Below are 19,552 nucleotides of genomic sequence, written 5' to 3'. Positions count from 1 at the left end.
TGAGACTGAGCAGCTTATGTCCATCAATCAGCATGGTTTTAGAAAGCATGGCTCGTGCGAAATTCCGCTCGCCCTTTTCTCACATGATGTACTGAGGACTATTGATGAAGGGCAACAGACAGATTCCATATTTATAGATTTTCGAAAAGCATTTGGCAAGGTGCCCCATCGAGGCTGTTAAGGAACGTACGAGCATATATAATAAGTTCACAGATATGTGAGAGGCTCGAAGGCTTCTTAAGTAATAGAACCCAGTGTATTGTCCTCAACGGCGAGTGTTCATCAGAGACGAGGGTTTCGTCAGGAGTGCCCCAGAGAAGTGTGATAGGACCGATCTTGTCCTCTATACCCATAAATAATTGCGAGGACAGGGTGGGTAGCAATCTGCGGTTGTTTGCTGATGATGCCGCGGTGTATGGTAAGGTGTCGAAGTTGAGTGACCGTAGGAAGATACAAGACGACTTAGACAAAATTTCCAGTTGGTGTGATGAACTGTAGCTAGCCCTAAATGTGGAAAAATGTAAGTTAATGCGGATGAGTAGGAAGATCAAACCTGTAACATTCGGATACAGTATTACTAGCGTCCTGTTTAACAGTGCCAAGCCATTTAATATCTGGGCGTAACGTTGCAAAGCGGTATGTGAAACGATCATGTGAGACCTGTGTTAGGGAAGCGAATGGTCGCTTTCGGTTTGTTGGAAGAATTTTAGGAAAGAGTGGTTCACCTGAAAAGGACACCGCATATAGGACGCTGGTGTGACCTGTTCTTGAATACTGCTCGAGTGTTTGGGATACGTAGCAGGTCGGATTGAAGGAAGACATTGAAGCAATTCGGAGGAGTGCTGCTAGAGCTGTTACCGGTAGTTTCGAACAACACGTAAATGTTACGGAAACGCTTCTGGAACTCAAATGGGAATCCCTACAAGGAATGCGGCGTTCTTTCTTGGAAACACTATTGAGAAAATTTAGAGAACTTCCCTTTGAAGGCAACTGCAGAACGATTCTACTGCCGCCAACATACACTGCGCGTAAGGACCACGAAATAAGCACGAGAAATTAGGGCTCATACGGAGGCATATAGGCGGTCGATTTTCCTCGCTCTATTTTCGATTGGGACGGGAAAGGAAATGGCAAGTAGTGGTACAGAGAACATCGCGCCATTCACCGTACGGTGGCTTGTGGAGCATCTACGTAGACGTAGATGTAGACAAGCTGCCGCTGTAAACGGGGACTTTACGGATTTATTAAATGAATAACAAAGGCTACTACACGAATTGTTTGGTCGTTCTCGAGTTCCAAAGTGCAACTGAACGAATTATAAACCTAATTAGTCAAAAGCACTGTTCCTGAATTTCTGAGCGCCTAGTTCGTTTTTGTGATTTGGCTATGCATTTATCCCAGTTACCCTTCAATACTACTCACAAATGTTCAATAATTATTATACAACCACGATTATGTGGTAAAAAATATTGACACTCACAGTACTTTTGATTTAAATATAACTTTTTAACACCGCATCAAAGTTACGGCTGTTTAACATTGAATCAAAGTAAAGACTGTGCGAGAGCTTAAAGAAAAGCGGAACAGTACCTCGCGTCATTTAACGCGTAATTCTCGGTAGAATCTCGGAAATATTTCAAAGTACACTTAGAGTATGTATTCTCATTAAAGTTCTTTAATGGCAAACCAAATAAAACCAGAAGTTCAAATCACTCTCAAAATTACTCGAGAAATGTTTCAGAGTTCTGCGCTGTTCACCTTACGTGAACTATTCTTTCACAAGCTAGCTCTCTCTTTGTAATGTTGTAGAGTATTCACTGCCGACACTCACGAAAAAAATACGAGTCCCCCAGTTAGCACTTGTAAATCTTCAGGACACTAACGTGACGCCAGCTTCACTGCATAAGCACTTCACTGCTCCGGCTCTGTCAAACGACTTCCCCAGGAAGGTCCGCACAAGACGGCTGTCGGCTTTTTGAGCACTGGAATACTTGCTAGCCAAACCAACCCGTTCCGTTTTCCGGTACATATTTATAAAGTGTTAATTTTATACACTGAAGAACCAAAGAAACTGGTGCAACTGCCTAATAACGAGCACGTAGAAGTGCCGCAAGACGCCGTGGCATAGACTCTACTAACGTCTGAAATAGTGCTGGAGGGAACTGACACCACGAATCCTGCAAGGCTGTCCATAAATCCCTAAGAGTACGACGGGGTGGAGTATTCTTCTGAACAGCAGGTTGCAAGGCATCCCAGATATGCTCAGTAACGTTCATGTCTGGGGAGCTTGGTGGCCAGCGGAAGTGTTTAAACTCAGAAGAGCGTTCCTGGAGCCACTGTCTAGTAATTCTCCACGTGGGGTATTTCATTGTCCTGCTGGAATTGCCCAAGTCCATCAGAATGCACAATGGACATCAATGGATGCAGGTGATAAGAGAGGATGCTTACGTACGTGTCACCTGTCAGAGTCGTATCTATACGTATCGCAGGTCCCATATCAGTCCAACTGCACACACCCCATTCGTTCGAATTGTCCAGAATGTTCTTCAAACCAATCGCGAACAATTGTGGCCCAGTGTCACATCGCATTGTCATGGGAACATGAAGTACATGAATGGCTGCAAATTGTCTCCAAGTAGCCAAACATAAACATTTGCAGCCAATGATCGGTTCAGTTTGACCAGAAGCTCCAGTCTATTCCATGCAAATACATTCCACACCATTATTGAGCCACCGCCATCTTTCAAAGTGCCTTGCGCGACTGCTACGGTCACAGGTTCGAATCCTGCCTCGGGCATGGATGTGTGTGATGTTCTTACGTTAGGTAGGTTTAAGTAGTTCTAAGTTCTAGGGGACTGACGACCTCAGATGTTAAGTCCCACAGTGCTCAGAGCCATTTGAATCATTTGAACAGTGCCTTGTTGACAACTGGGGTCTATGGCTTTGTGCGGTCTGCGCCATATCAAACCTTACCATCAGCTCTTACTAGCAGCAATCGAGACTCACCTCACCAGGCCACGGTTTTCCAGTCTCTAGGGTGGAACCGATAAGGTCACGAGCCCAAGAGAGGCGCTGCAGGCGATTTCATGTTCTTAGCAAAGGCACTAGCGTCGGTCGTCTGCTGCCATAGCCCATTAACGCCAGATTTCGACGTACTGTCCTAACGGATATGTTCGTCGTACGTTCGACATTGACATCTGCCGATATTTCACGCAATGATGCTTGTCTGTTAGCACTGATAACTCTACGAAAGCGCCGCTGCTCTCAGTCTTTAAGTGAAGGCCGTTGGCCACTGCTTTTCCCGAAGCGTGGTATTTTCGGCACACTCTTGAAACTGTGGATCTCGGAATACTGAATTCCCTAACGATTTCCGAAATGGAATGTTCCATGCGTCTAGCTCCAACTAACATTCCGCGTTCAAATTCTGTTAATTCCCGTTGTACGGCCAGAAATACATCGGAAACCTTTTCACATGAATCACCTGACCACAAACGACAGCTCCCGAAATGCACTGCCACCTTATAAATTGCGCACGCGATACGATAGCCATCTGTATGTGTGCATATTGCTATCCAATGACGTTTGCCACTTCATCGTATTAATGTAAAAACAATATCAAAACGAGACGTATTCGTCATCACAGAGTGTCCGCAATCGTTATTTGTACAGAACTGTCCAAATTGTCTCCATATCGCATTTCTTTATTTCCACGTAATCGTTTCCGGCTCGACTGCCCGTCTTCAGATGTATTACAAAAAAAGTGTTTAAATTGCAGTTGTTTTAGAATAAAACTGGTGTAAGATTTATGTCTATAAAGCTTCTAAATTATTAAGAAATTAGTTACAGTACAACAGTTGAGTAACATTGTATTGTATTGTATGTTAACTGGGGGTCTAGAAACGACGGAGAAGCCGGCCGCGGTGGCAAGGTGGTTCTAGGCGCTTCAGTCCGGAACCGCGCGAGTGCTACGGTCGCAGGTTCGAATCCTGCCTCGGGCATGGATGTGTGTGATGTCCTTAGGTTAGTTAGGTTTAAGTAGTTCTAAGTTCTAGGAGACTGATGACCTCAGATGTTAAGCCATTTGAATCATTTTTTTGACGGCAGAGAAGCTCCGTCCCCGCGGTAGTGGTCCAGAACCCCACGACGACTACCGCAGTCCACTTTACCTCTCCACAGCCCCACACCGAACCACTCTTTCAGGGTTCGGCCCCCGATGTCCCCCCCCCTCCCCCTCCAAGGGAACGTCTCACACCAGACGAATGTAGCCCCTATGTTTGCGTGGTAGAGCAATGGTGGTGTACGCGTACGTGGAGAACTTGTTTGAGCAGCAAACGCCGACATGGTGTAGCTGAGGCGGAATAAGGGGAACCAGCCCGCATTCGCCGAGGCAGATGGAAAACCACCTAAAAACCTTCCACATATTGGCCGGCTCACCGGACCTCGACACAAGTCCGCCGGGCGGGTTCGTGCCGGGGACCAGGCGCTCCTTCCCAATCGGGAAAGCCGTGCGTTAGACCGCACTGCTAACCGGCCGGGTGCGTAACATACTATTTGTTACATTTACAGAGTAGCCTGGCGAATGTGGAACTAGAAGTTCACTGTAATAGCTTGCCGTAGACTAGTCTGCTGTGGCTTCATATGTTTTTGTAAGAAATATGATTGGTGCAATACTTACTTTTTGAGCTTTTAACTGATATTAATCCCTGATTTATGTTTGAAATGTTATGCCTAGGAACATTCTTATGTGTAAATTATTTCCATCAGAGCGCTACTGGCTCTACGATCGACAAATGGGGGAGATATGATTTTTTTTTACAGGAACACACCGCCATTTGACTGAGTTATTGTTTATTTAGATATTACCCAGATTTCAGCCTTTTATGCCATTTTCAGTATTTGATTTTATGTCTTTAACATATATTACAAGACACTTAATATGTTCTCAAGCTCAGAGTTGTCCATAAACTCAGAAAAATATGGGCTCAAATACCTGAAAACGGCATAAAAGGTCGAAACCTGCGTTGTACTTAAGTAAACGACAAACAGTCAAATGGCGGTGTGTTCCTTCAAATATGTCATATAACTGTTACTCAGCAGCAACAAAAATTATTTTTCGAGTATTTTAATGTTCTTTTAAAGTTTTTAATAATAATCTCCTCGTCCATGTTTAATAAGTTACATTTAGGAACACCTTTTATACATTCTACCTGTCCTTGCAAGGCACTTTTGAGCGCTATGAAGTGCCGTAGGTGTTGAACCAATTAGGTTTCTTAAAAATTTATGAATCCGCAGAAGGCTAGTGTATGGCCAGTTATGACAGGGAACTTTCTGATCCATATTTGGTAGGTTACTCTGTAGCGATAACAAATGGTACGTTACTGAACTGTTGTATTATAACTAATTTTTTTAAGGATTTCGAAGCTTTCTAAACATAAATCTTAAACTATTTGTAATTTGAACCACTTGTAATTTCAGTTTTTTGTAGTAGATCTGAAGATGGGCATCTGGCCAGAAACATATCACGTGGAAATAAAGGTACGCGATCTGGAAACTTAACTTAGACAGTTTTGTAGAAACAGTATGACCGTATCCTGATTATTTGAGGATGTCCCAATGATACAGTACAGTGGCGAAACACACATTTTATCAAACACGCTATCGTGTATATACTAAAATGGTTATTATATTCTTTGTTTCTTACGGCAAAACAATCCCACACGCACGATTGCTTTTAAATTTAAATAATTAAATGCGATACGTAAACAAAGAATAGGCGAGAAAATAGGTGAGAAACGCCTAAATGTTTGTAAACACTCTACGTTCCTGGATCCCTACACCTGTAACGTTTATTTGTTTTTGTTTATTTATTATTACGGTTCGAAAACTGAGCTCCCGGTCGGAGATTATCCGTGTAGGTGGAATTCCATGCTGCACTTTGGTTTACGAGGGTCGTACATGAGCCCAAAAAGCGAGAACCTCTCTAGATGTAGATCTCTGCCTCTTGAATGTTATGGGTGATTTATTGTCTTCGTCGAAAAAGCTCTACGGAAAACAATTAGCGCTTTTGGACATTGTTAGTAAGATAAACGAAAAATTTGCAATTGCCCAAAATATGATTCGCTTCTTCTTTTCCGTCGCCAGAGCGTTCTTAGTTGCTTTACTGTTATTAAGGGTATTCAAAATCCGTATTTGCAACTACCAAAAAATTCCTGTTTGCCTTACCATACGCTACCACTATGACGTTTAAATCAATAGAACAAAACAAAAGAATTATGAAAAAGTAATTAGGCAACTTTTAGTAGCCTCAAAGATGGATTTTAAACACCTTGAGTCCTATTCACTGTTACATAGAAATGACGTCATACATGAGAACCTTCTAGTTCTCGGGAACAAACGCGAGAAAATTATCGGACGTGCGTCAGCACATAACAAAATCAGCCCCCCCCCTCCCCCCTGTCGGATCAGTGACTGTGCTAAAACGTTAGATCGCGCAGCTGCAATGTTATTTTGCTGGTGATCTTCGATGTGAACTCTCGGCCAGGAGAAAAACTTTACCGCAAACTGTTTCTTTTTGCACCTAATTGATCTCAAAGTCGCAAGCGCCAGGCTTCGAGGAAGGCCTTTACATTTCATTTGCATGACAGATGGTTCTGACCTCGTTGAACTTGCGTTGTTACTCATTTCGTTATGCAATTACGAGGTCTACCATTCATCCTGAGATATAAAGAGCCCTGTTAACAGGAAGCTATAACAATGAAAGGTGACTAAGAGAAATGAACTGCCCTTGTGGAAAAGTAATGTCCAGATGATGACACTAAGTAGTTGCCTCCATTGTGCTCGTAATAGTATAATAATTTATGTCGAAAGTGCAGGAGGCCAAGTTACACAACGTCCTATTCGCTATCTAGCAACGCGAAGCTGTAGTGCAGTAAAGACTGGTGACGTCAGTGTTTAGCTTAAGAGGCGTAAGCAAGGAGGCGAACTGGAACCTACAGCTGTCTGTAGTCCAACATGTTAAGGAGGGATATAAGACTTGACTATCCAACAGGCTCCATATGGAACGGAGAAGCAGAAACTGAAGATCTCTAACTCTATTTTGGCTGAGGACGTGTTTCTTCACTCCCAGAAGGCCTTCGGTATTGTTCCGCACCATCGACTACTAAAAAAATAAATGAACACTGAGGTGACAAACGTCATGGTATAGCAATACATGGCGGTCGTATCGCCTAGTAAAGGTATAAAAGGGCAGTGCATCGGCGGAGCTGTCTTTGTGCTCAGGTGATTCATGCGGATAGGTTTCCGACGTGATTATGGCAGCAAGACGGGAATTAACAGACTTTGAACGCGGAATTGTGGTTTGAGCTACACGCATGGGCCATTCCATTTCGGAAATCGTAAGGGAATTCAATATGAAGAGGTCTATAGTATCAAGAGTGTGTCGAGAACAGCAAATTTCAGGCATTACCTCACACTATGAACAATTCAATGGCCGACGGCCTTCACTTAACGGCCGAGAGCAGCGGTGTTTTCGTAGAGATGTCAGTGCTATCAGACAAGCAACAATGCATGAAATAACAGCAGAAATCAATGTGGGACATACGACGAACGTATCCGTTAGGACAATGCGGCAAAATTTGGCGTTAATGGGGTGTGGGAGCAGATGACCAATGCGAGTGCGTGTGCTAAGGGCACGACATAGCCTGCAACTCCTCTCATGGGCTCGTGACCTCATTCGTTGGACTGTACACTATTGTAAAACCGTGACCTGGTCATATGGATACCGATTTCAGTTGGTAATAGCTGATGGTAGGGTTCGAGTGTGCCGCGGACGAAGTCATGCATCCAAGTTGTCGATAAGGAACTGCGCAGGTTGGTGGTGGCTCCATAATTGATTGGACTTTGTTTTCATGGAATGGACTGGGCCTTCTGGTCAAACTGAACCGATCATTGACTGTAAATGGTTATGTTTGGCTACTTGGAGACCATTTGCAGTCATTAATGGACTTCACGTTCCTGTCAGAATGCACCATGACACTGGTCCACCATTGTGCGAGATTGGTTTGAAGAACATCCTCGACAATTCAAACGAATGATCTGGCTACTCACACACCCGACATGGATCTCATCGAACTTTTATGTGACGTAATTGAGAGGTCGGTCGGTGCCCAACATCCGGCACCCGCAACACTTCCATAATTACGGACGACTGTAGAGGCAGCATGGCTCAATACTTCAGCAGGGGACCCCAACGACTTATTGAGGCCATGTCACGTCGAGCTGCTGCACTGCGCCGGGTAAAAGGAGGCCCGACACGATATTTGGAGCTATCCAATGACTTTTGTCAACGCAGTGTATACGAAATATCAGAATCGCTACCGGATTGGACTTAAGACTTCCTAGCAAACAAAACTCAGTGGGTCGTCCTTCATGGGACGAGTCAGCGTTCGAAGTACCTAAAGGTGGAGTGATAGACCCGCTGCTTGAGAAGAAAAGTGGAGTACTCTGAAAGGAAGGAGCAAATGTGATGAAACGCTTGAGATGGTATGTGATACTATTTTATTTATTACAAAATCGAGTCAGTTTTACAAAGCACTTGGTAGTACGTGCCCACTTGTCAATTTGACGTTGCTCTACCTCTGGTTTGGGCGCATACAGCAGTGTAGTTAGGAAGGATATTATAAAAACCCTTGTGTTCTCTCCTTAGGCAAGCTGGCCCGTTAACTGTTGTAACTGCTCATTGATATCCTCTATGCCGGTACTGGAACGGAATGGTCCATGTCTTGTTCTATAGTGGACAGGTCGGGGGTCATTGCTGTCTACAGGAGTATCTCAACATCACGCACGCAGTGCACAGAGAAATCTGTAACGTGTTTACGGGCATTGTCCTGTTGAAAAATGGCACCACGACACTGTCACATGAGAGGTAACATATCAGCACGCAAGATGTCCTTGACGCTCAGTTGTGCCTTCCGAGCTACGCCAGTCGCCACCAGCCATGACCTGAAGTCATACCTGATGGCTGACTACACTATGACACCAGGGATAACACCACTGTACAACATCAAAACATTGGAAGAACTGGACATTTCACCAGATCTCTGCCATCTCGCCAGTGATGATCATCTGGAGTAGAGCAGAACCACAGTCTAACACATACAATCACGACATTTACTGCTGTGAAAATTGTTCCCGCCTGACAATTGGTTGGACACTAGCGTCCCTAGCAGCGATAAAGCAAGTCGTAAGATTAATGTTTGTTTTTAATTATTTTTCTACTTAGTTTAGTTAAGGCATTTTTGTTCTAAACATTAGTAAATGATCAAGAGAGATGGATGATCGTGTAATAAAAACAGCCCTGTCTCGCTGATTCACTGACATAAACTTCAATTATTCGTGAAGAAATACAGGGTGGCACACGAAATATGTTACCAACTGTTTCTTTCACAATTCACGGCGCACATTAGATATCCCGCTGGGATCTTTACAGCAGTACCAGCAGAGCTTGGAAAAACAAATGAGTAACGAAATGACGTGTAATTCACGATACTGCCGCTAGGAGACTAGTAAGCAGCAATGGCTGACAATGGAAGACTGACGACACAACAATTTTGTTACTTTTTCATGAAACGAAAAGCCTTGTTGTGATTCAGAGGCGTTTTCGACAACAGTTTAACACACGATGGGTCCCTTGCAAGAAGACCATCCACAGGTTGTACGATAAATTTGTACAGGAAGGAACAGTATTGGAAGCGAAGCGACCTCGGCCTAAGCCTGTTTGTTCGCCGGAGAATATTGAAGCGGTACGAGTTGCTGTACAGAGAAGTCCCGGGAAGTCGTGTAGAAAGGCAGCAGTGCAGCTGGGAATATCCAGGCGCTCCGTTCAACGCATTGTTAAAAGTGACCTCCATATGTACCCATACAAGATGACCTGTGCACATAAGCTCACTGAAGAACACAAGCAGCAGAGACTACTGTTTGCTCAGTGGGCGGAGGATAGGGAAGAAACTCTCAATAACGTTTGGTTTTTAGACGAGGCGCCTTTTCATTTAGACGGTGCGGTTAACAAACAAAATGTACGCTTTTGGGCCACTGAAAACCCACAATTGCTTCATGAACGACAACATTATGCTTCGAGGATTATAGTGCGGGCAGCAATTTCCAGTCACGAACTTATTGGACCCTTTTTCTTTGAAGAAACTGTGAACAGCGAGCGTTATTTGAGCATGCTTATGAATAGCTCCATTCCACAGCATCTTGCTACTGCCTTGCCCTTCAACACGCAGTGGTTCATGCAAGATGGAGCAAGGCCACACACTGCAAACACTGTTTTGGAGTTTTTACACGAGCATTTCGACATGCGGATCATTTCACTCAGGTTTCCAGGTCGCTTCAATGACGGACAAAATTGACCCCTCAATAGTCCAGACCTCAATCCATGTGACATTTTTCTTTGGGGGTACCTAAAGGAAAAAATTTTCACGAAACGTCCACGTGATTTAATGGAGCTCAGAAGACTTGTTCTTCAAGCTTGCAGTGAAATTACGGAAGACATGTGCCGTAGGGTAATCACTAACTTTAGTGTTCGATTGAAGGAAGTTAGGAAACGAAATGGTGGACATATTGAGCATGTGCTGAGTTAGAACAAATTTCCATGGACGGCTCTTCATTATAGTACATGTTCATTTCAGATTGTATTGACAATAAAGTTTATATTCAAAAACAAAATGGTAACACACCCTGTATTTTCAAACATCCTTAATCTGCTGCAAGCAAGAGAATATAAACAGTTATTTAATGGATGAGGAGCATGAATTTCTGATGTTCTCCGTTCTTGTAATGATGAGTACATTCCTTGACATGTAACACTTTTGTATAGAGTCTAATGATTCGCACATTCTCACAATTCACTCGCCTGTGTTTTGAATGTAATTCCTTTCGCTCCAAAAGCGAGTGTGTTCACGATTCTTGCAGCTTGTGGTTTACATGTAGCAACAATTGTGGGATTGGATTCTTCTGTGTTAGGAAACAGTTGTATTGCTTTTGCCGTTTTATTATCACGTGTACATGGTTTTCCCTTCAGTTGTGCTGCCTTATTTCGTACGTTAAATGAAATTCTTCAGTAAACGTCTGTAGGATACAAGAGAATCGTAAATAAACTGTCCTGTAGTGTTCTGTTTCGTCCCTCCCAGGATCCTTAGGCAACTAAAGAAAGACAAATGTGGTCTTCGTTCAGTATCAGTGCCGATTTTTATGACACTACGTACGCTCCCTACTGTAAAAACTATGTTACAGATCAGTATAAACTGTTCTGTTCAGACTGAACCGATATCGCATTCAGAAGTGTAGCTTTTTGTCCGCTTGGAGTGCCGTTGTCACAGTGTGCAACAAAAATCAGCGGGAATGGTCGTGACCGTGTTAGACTGTGGCAGGACGGTGATCCATCACTAAACGCAATGCGACGCCATTCATCGGCTATCCTTGCTTCTCGGTCGTGGCAATATTCCAAACGCAGCCATTTGCGTTGTTAAAAACAGCCTAGACACGAGGTGGTGGTATCCTAGTCCGACTGCTGCTAATTTCACCTTCCACACCTCAAAAGCTTCGATTTTCTTCATTCATGGTTTTCGTCCAGTCTATGCTGTACTTCCATACAATGCTGCTTCGAGAGGCACATTCTAAGAAATTTCACTCTCCCATTAAGACTGTTTGATTTTAATAGACTTCTTTTAGGGAGATTGGTAGATCTCCAGCCTTATAGATACCACACACCAACTTGAATGACCGATCGGTTACCGCTTCCCAAGTTATTTCACCAATGTCTGTCCTTTCTGCCCTGTTCGATCACAAGTCTTCCAAAGCTTGTGCCAGTATCTTTATCTGAGAACAGCGTTCACTCCCAACGTCCTCAATTTCTTGATTTACATATTCCAGTCCCTGTATTCCCCTATAATACTTGCCCTATAAGGGTCTCTCTAGACACCATCTCTGCCTTACGCTATTCTTAACACAAGATTTCCGTTCCGTAATGACCTAAATGTAGCACTACGTCAATATTGTCATCTGTGGTCCGATACCAAGACGGTAAACCAGTGACCACAGTAACTCGTCCTGGTTTGTTAAGAATGATTTCAAATAAAACTGACTACCCAGATCGCAGTTGTTCTTAATGAAACGATGCACAAAACCGGAGGTTTACGAACCCTTATTACAACATTCATATCTACATCTACATTTATACTCCGCAAGCCACCCAACGGTGTGTGGCGGAGGACACTTCACGTGCCACTGTCATGACCTCCCTTTCCTGTTGCAGTCGCGTGTGATTCGCGGGAAGAACGACTGCCGGAAAGCCTCCGTGCGCGCTCGAATCTCTCTAATTTTACATTCGTGATCTCCTCGAGACGTATAAGTAGGGGGAAGCAATATATTCGATACCTCAAACAGAATCGCACTCTCTCGAAACCTGGCCAGCAAGCTACACCGCGATGCAGAGCGCCTCTCTTGCAGAGTCTGCCACTTGAGTTTGCTAAACATCTCCGTAACGCTATCACGCTTACCAAATAACCCTGTGACGAAACGCGCCGCTCTTCTTTGGATCTTCTCTATCTCCTCTGTCAACCCGACCTGGTACGGATCCCACACTGATGAGCAATACTCAAGTATAGGTCGAACGAGTGTTTTGTAAGCCACCTCCATTGTTGATGGATTACATTTTCTAAGGACTCTCCCACTGAATCTCAACCTGGTACCGGCCTTACCAACAATTAATTTTATATGATCATTCCACTTTAAATCATTCCGTACGCATCCTCCCAGATATTTTACTGAAGTAACTGCTATCAGTGTTTGTTCCGCTATCATATAATCATACAATAAAGGATCCTTCTTTCTATGTATTCGCAATACATTACATTTGTCTATGTTAAGGGCCAGTTACCACTCCCTGCACCTGGTGCCTATCCGCTGCAAATCTTCCTGCATTTCGCTGCAATTTTCTAATGCTGCAACTTCTCTATGTACTACAGCATCATACGCGAAAAGCCGCATGGAACTTCCGACACTATCTACTAGGTCATTTATATATATAGTGAAAAGCAATGAGCCGGCCGATGTGGCCGTGCGGTTAAAGGCGCTTCAGTCTGGAACCGCGTGACGCTACAGTCGCAGGTTCGAATCCTGCCTCGGGCATGGATGTGTGTGATGTCCTTAGGTTAGTTAGGTTTAATTAGTTCTAAGTTCTAGGCGACTGATGACCTCAGAAGTTGATTCGCATAGTGCTCAGAGCCATTTGAACCATTTTGAAAAGCAATGGTGCCATAACACTCCCCTGTGGCACGCCAGAGATTACTTTAACGTCTGTAGACGTGTCTCCATTGAAACAACATGCTGTGTTCTGTTTGCTAAAAACTCTACAATCCAGCCACACAGCTGGTCTGATATTCCGTAGGCTCTTACTTTGTTTATCAGGCGACAGTGCGGAACTGTATCGAACGCCTTCCGGAAGTCAAGGAAAATGGTATCTACCTGGGAGCCTGTATCTAATATTTTCTGGGTCTCATGAACAAATAAAGCGAGTTGGGTGTTAAGGTACGCTAAGTTTCAGGAGTATATCCTCTGCTGTTCGTTCCGTTGTGGTTATACAATCCTTTGGAGGGCCCGTAAAAAACATTGCGACTGGAGCGGCTGCTGGGGCCTTACTTTGGACTCACCTGAGGTTTTTGACGAGTCGGTCCCCTGGAGGCAGCTCCAGCAGCCGCGACAGGAAGACAGCCCGCTCAGTGATGGCGTCGTTGTCCATGCAGAAGATCCACCCGAAGTACCACAGCACCTCGTCCACCGTCAGCTCGCCTGGCAGCGCTATCTCCTGCGGCAGAAGTCACAGTTCAGCTCCGACTACAATGAAGGACTCTAAGTCTACACTTAATTAAGAAGTGCTGCGACGCTTACAGTGAAAGCTTTCACGACTGGATGTCTCAGTACCTGGTGAACCTTCTCCTCCGTAAGGTTGTGGTCCACGAAATTTCTTAGAGTCTGACGTTTCGTCCAGAGAAACGCTGGGCATCCTGTGGCGTCCTAGTAGAAATCCAAGCTACCAGTATAGATTTAGTGTCGCCTGCGTGCCGCAGTTAGGACGTAGATGTCAATATTGTATGTTGTGTTTCAGTATAATTAACCTGTATAACGGATAAGTGATAGAGTAGAACTTCCTTGATTATTTCAAAGTTGGTGTTGGGGAACAGAGAACGGCCATTGACAGGATTGGTAATTTGCCAAAGTAGCAAAATGCTTGAACTCGTTAAAGAAGTTTACTTATCATTATATTATTTACTTATTTATTTGTTTTGTTATCTATCATTAGACGTTGCTACACCAAGACGTTGCTACACCAAGAAGAAATGCAGATGATTAACGGGTATTAATTGGACAAATATATTACACTAGGACTGACACGTGATTACATTTTCACGCAATTTGGGCGCATAGATCCTGAGAAATCAGTACCCAGAACAACCACCTCTGGCCGTGATAACGGCCTCGATACGCCTAGGCATCGAGTCAAACAGAGCTTGGATGGCGTGTACAGGTACAGCTGCCCATGCAGCTTCAACATGACACCACAGTTCATCAAGAGTCGTGACTGGCGTATTGTGACGAGCCAGCTGCTCGGCCACCATTGACCAGACGTTTTCAATTGGTGAGAGATTTGGAGAATGTGTTGGCCAGGGCAGCAGTCGAACATTTTCTGTATCCAGAAAGGCCCGTACAGGACCTGCAACATGCGGTCGTGAATTATCCTGCTTAAATGTAGGGTTTCGCAGGGATCGAATGAAGGGTAGCGCCACGGGTCGTAACACATCCGAAATGTAACGTCCTCTGTTCAAAGTGCCGTCAATGTGAACAAGAGGTGACCGAGACGTGTAACCAATGGCACCCCTCACCATGACGCCGAGTGATACGCTAGTACGGCGATGACGAATTCACGCTTCCAATGTGCGTTCGCCGCCATGTCGCCAAACACGGATGCGACCATCATGATGCTGTAAACAGAACCTAGATTCATCCGAAAAAATGACGTTTTGCCATTCTTGCACCCAGGTTCGTCTTTGAGTACACGATCGCAGGCGCTCCTGTCTGTGATGCAGCGTCAAGGGTAACCGCAGCCGTGGTCTCCGAGCTGATAGTCCATGCTGCTGCAAACGTCGTCGAACTGTTCGTGCAGATGGTTGTTGTCTTGCAAACGTCCCCATCTGCTGAGTCTTGGGACCGAGACGTGGCTGCACGATCCGTTACAGCCATGCGGATACGATGCCTGCCATCTCGACTGCTAGTGATACGAGGCCGTTGGGATGCAGCACGGCGTTCCGTATTACCCTCCTGAACCCACCGATTCCATATTCTGCTAACAGTCATTGCATCTCGACCAACGCGAGCAGCAATGTCGCAATACGATAAACAGCAATCGCGATAGGCTACCATCCTGCCTTTGTCATAGTCGGAAACGTGATGGTACGCATTTCTCCTCCTTACACGAGGCATCACAACAACGTTTCACCAGGCAAAGCCTGTCAACTGCTGTTTGTGTATGAGAAATCGGTTGGAAACTTTCCTCATGTCAGCACGATGTAGATGTCGCCACCGGCGCCAATCTTATGTAAATGCTCTGAAAAGCTAATCATTTTTGCATATCACAGCATCATCTTCCTGTCGGTTAAATTTCGCGTCTGTAGCACGTCATCTTCGTGGTGCAGCAGTTTTAATGGCCAGTAGTGTAACATATGAAATGGAAATGAAGTCCCATGCTTCTTTACAGAGCGTAGGGGAACGATGCGAGAGACCCGCACCTCCTTACTAGGCAATGTCCTAATGGAGGTGGTTTGCCGTTGCCTTCCTCCGACTGTAAAGGGGATGAATGATGATGATGAAGACGACACATACTCTAAGATAAAAAAAGAAAATAAAAGAAAACGACGCACCACGAAGGAATTATCCGAATGTGGCGTTTATCGATAGATGTAATGTGCATGTATAGAAAAACAAATGATTAAAACCTCAGAGAAACTGGATGATTTATTCAAGAGAAAGAGCTTCACAAACTGAGCAAGTCAACAATGCGTTCAAATAGCTCTGATCACTATGGGACTTAACATCTGAGGTCATCAGTCCCCTAGAACTGAGAACTACTTAAACCTAACTAACCTAAGGACATCATACACATCCATGCCTTAGGCACCATTCGAACCTGCGGCCGTAGCAGTGGCGCGGTTCCGGACCGAAGTGCCTAGAACCGCTAGTCGACCGCGGCCGGCCAATAATGCGTTGGTCCACCTCTGGCTTTTATTCAAGCAGTTATTTGGCTTGTCATTGATTGATAAAGTTATTGGATGTCCTCCTGAGCGATATCGTACAAAATTCTTTCCAGCTGGCGCATTAGGTCATATAAACTCCAAGATATTGGCGGTCCCTACCAATAATGCTCCAAACGGTCTCAGTAGGGGGAGAAGTCCGGCGCTCTTGCTGGCCGAGGTAGGGTTTGGCAAGCACGAAGACAGGCAATAGAAACTCTCGTCGTGTGCGGCCGGGCATTATCTTGTTGAAATGTAAGCTCAGGATGGCTTGTCGTGAAGGGCAACAAAACGCTGAGCAGTATATCGTCGACGTGCTGCTGTGCTGTAAGAATGCTGCGGTTGACAACCAAAGCGGTTATGAAAAGAAATAGCAACGTATGCCGTACGTCGGGCGACAGACAGGCTGGTATCCCAATGCTGTCTGCTCCATCAGTAGCTGCTGTCTACCGAGTTGCTGGCGCTACTCTGCTTATTCGGTTATTACTGACTAGTCACTATCACTGTTCACTACAGCCCACGGCCGACCCTTTATACGTTCCCTAAGTGATTTTTTCCACTCGGATCTACACTCATGCTCATAAATTAAGGATAATGCTGATACATGGTGAAACAACGCTCTGGTGGGCGGCTTGCGGGTTTAAATCACTTCGGGGTATGACCATGCGGTGGCGCTGGCAGCTGTCCACATACGCAGAGGTGTGTTGGTGCATGTCAGAGTATGGTGCAGCGAGTAAGTACGCAGACGTTTTCAGACGCGCTAATGGTGACTGTGTGTTGAAAATGACTCAAAGAACACATATTGATGACGTTATGAGGAGAAGAATACAAGGGTGACTGGAGGCTGGTCAAACACAGCCGGTCGTAGCACGGGCCCTCCGTGTGCCACAAAGTGTGATCTCAAGATTACGGCAACGATTCCAGCAGACAGGAAACGTGTCCAGGTGCTACTGTATGGGACGTCCACGGTGTACAACATCACAAGAAGACCGATATCTCACCACCAGTGCCCGCAGACGGCCACGGAGTACTGCAGGTAGCCTTGCTCGGGACCTTACCGCAGCCACTGGAACAATTGTCTCCAGACACACAGTCTACAGACGACTGAACATACGTGGTTTATTCGCCCGGAGACGTGCAAGGTGCATTCCCCTGACCCCTGGTCACAGGATAGCCCGGAAAGCCTGGTGGCAAGGACGCAGTACATGGTCATTGGAACAGTGGTCCGAGGTTATGTTCACGGACGAGTCCAGCTATAGTCTGAACAGTGATTCTCGCCGGGTTTTCATCTGGCGTGAACCAGGAACCAGATAACAACCCCTTAATGTCCTTGAAAAGGACCTGTATGGAGGTCGTGGCTTGATGGTGTGGGGTGGGATTATGATTGATGCACGTACACCCCTGCATGTCGTTGACAGAGGAATTCCTTTTTCTCCAAGTCTGATGACTCATAAAATAAACTTCAGGAATAATCTTGACACAGACAGACTTATTGGAATGGTTAATTGGGCATTGCAAATCACTTATTGCTTAATAATGCACAAATTTCTTACCATAAAAGCTAACACGTGATCTTCTAAACATTCCTTATATTACACCTCACAGGGAAAGCAAGTGTAAGGAGCACGTTCGGCTCTTCCTTATAATCCAGAGCACCCTTTTACAGGAAAGCTCGGAGCACAAATTTTCTACAAAAATTACTTGGAACGTAACATCACCACCGCGGATCCGAATTTGTTGACGTAAACATACATTTTGGAACCCGTAATAAATGTAATAGAATACTCCAAATAATTCTCGTGAAAATAACGGTTGTGCTGTTGGCACAAAATCGTTATTACTTGTTGTTATGTACGATAAATAATGCACCTAGCCTCATGCCTTTCAAAGACAAACTCTTTAAAAATATACTTTCGTATTTAATTTTCTGAAGGAACAACATGTAAACAAATGGAAAAGACTTTGTAATAACGGAAGATAATTAAAAATCCACGAAATACTTATACAGGTAACATCGCAGATAGTAACACAAGAGCCACCTGGTACCCATAGCCGCGATGTGTCAAACACTTCACCCACAGAGTAGTTGTAAAGCTAGCAAAACGTAAGAAACCTGTTTTATCAACTCAACCGCTAGTCTGCTCTGTTATCTACACTGCTTCAGCACTCAAAGGATACTCATTTTCCCATAGGGCTCGGAAAGCAATTGTAGACCAATACTACCTTGTCTTCCAAAAATGGTTCAAATGGCTCTGAGCACTATGGGACTTAACATCTGAGGTCATTAGTCCCCTAGAACTTAGAACTACTTAAACCTAACTAACCTAAGGACATCACACACATCCATGCCCGAGGCAGGATTCGAACCTGCGACCATAGCAGCCGCGGGGTTCCGGACTGAAGCTCCTAGAACCGCTCGGCCACCACGACCGGCCTTGTTTTCCAGATCAGACGCATGGACGAATATGGTACGCAATTCTCGGCAAAATCTTACATATGCAAACCTAACGCTGTGTTCGTACATCACGCTCCTTTCTTCTCTGTAATTTCAAGTATCCACGCTTATTATCACACGTAACATATACAAGCGAAATGCACATCACAAACCGCCAGAACAGGAGTCGAATAGAATAGAATGAAGCCTTGTTCTCTTTGAACGTACAAGGAATGTGGACAGCAACAGCGCTTTCAATTCTCATTGGCCAAGCCTTCAGAGATCTTAGTCAACAGAAGCGACTTCACAGATAATCGACCAGTGCTCGCGAGCAACAGAAGTCTCAGACATGATAGATGGAAGTTGGAAAATCATAACACACAACTCTCATGGCTCATGTTGCTGGGAAGCGTCAGCGAACATTTTGTCTCAAACAAAAGTTGTTCCCCTTGGTCCCCTCCCCCAAGGCAAGCAACCAACCAACCAACCACAAGTTGTTCCCCTTGAGGTGATCAATAATCCTTAGACAGTTCATGCAAAGACTTTGAAACACACTGTCTAGTAGTTTTGAAAACGACTGCTCAAGGGATCGTGATATCACCAAATAACTATTACAGGTGACATTCGTGGTAGTGACATAATAGCATATTTATGCATTTATTGGTTAGCAGCCGAGCGGTTCTAGGCGCTACAGTCTGGAACCGCCTGACCGCTACGGTCGCAGGTTCGAATCCTGCCTCGGGCATGGATGTGTGTGATGTCCTTAGGTTAGTTA

At 44.8% G+C, this 19,552-nt stretch overlaps 1 protein-coding gene across 3 annotated transcripts in view; it reads right to left on the bottom strand.

The window, feature by feature from the left end:
* LOC124606911 (ABC transporter G family member 23-like) overlaps positions 1–19,552 on the bottom strand; it is a 506,422-nt gene that overhangs the window by 111,238 nt on the left and 375,632 nt on the right. For all 3 annotated transcript variants that reach the window (XM_047139013.1, XM_047139016.1, XM_047139015.1), the window contains exon 6: positions 13,710–13,864. In XM_047139013.1, the coding sequence (XP_046994969.1) occupies positions 13,710–13,864 (155 nt within the window). The remainder of the gene's footprint in view (positions 1–13,709; positions 13,865–19,552) is intronic.

Source organism: Schistocerca americana, chromosome 3 (genome assembly GCF_021461395.2).
Source record: "Schistocerca americana isolate TAMUIC-IGC-003095 chromosome 3, iqSchAmer2.1, whole genome shotgun sequence".
In the NCBI taxonomy this organism is placed as follows: Eukaryota; Metazoa; Arthropoda; class Insecta; order Orthoptera; family Acrididae; genus Schistocerca; species Schistocerca americana.
Note: the sequence above shows the minus strand (reverse complement) of the source record. Positions and strands in the feature narration are given on the sequence as shown.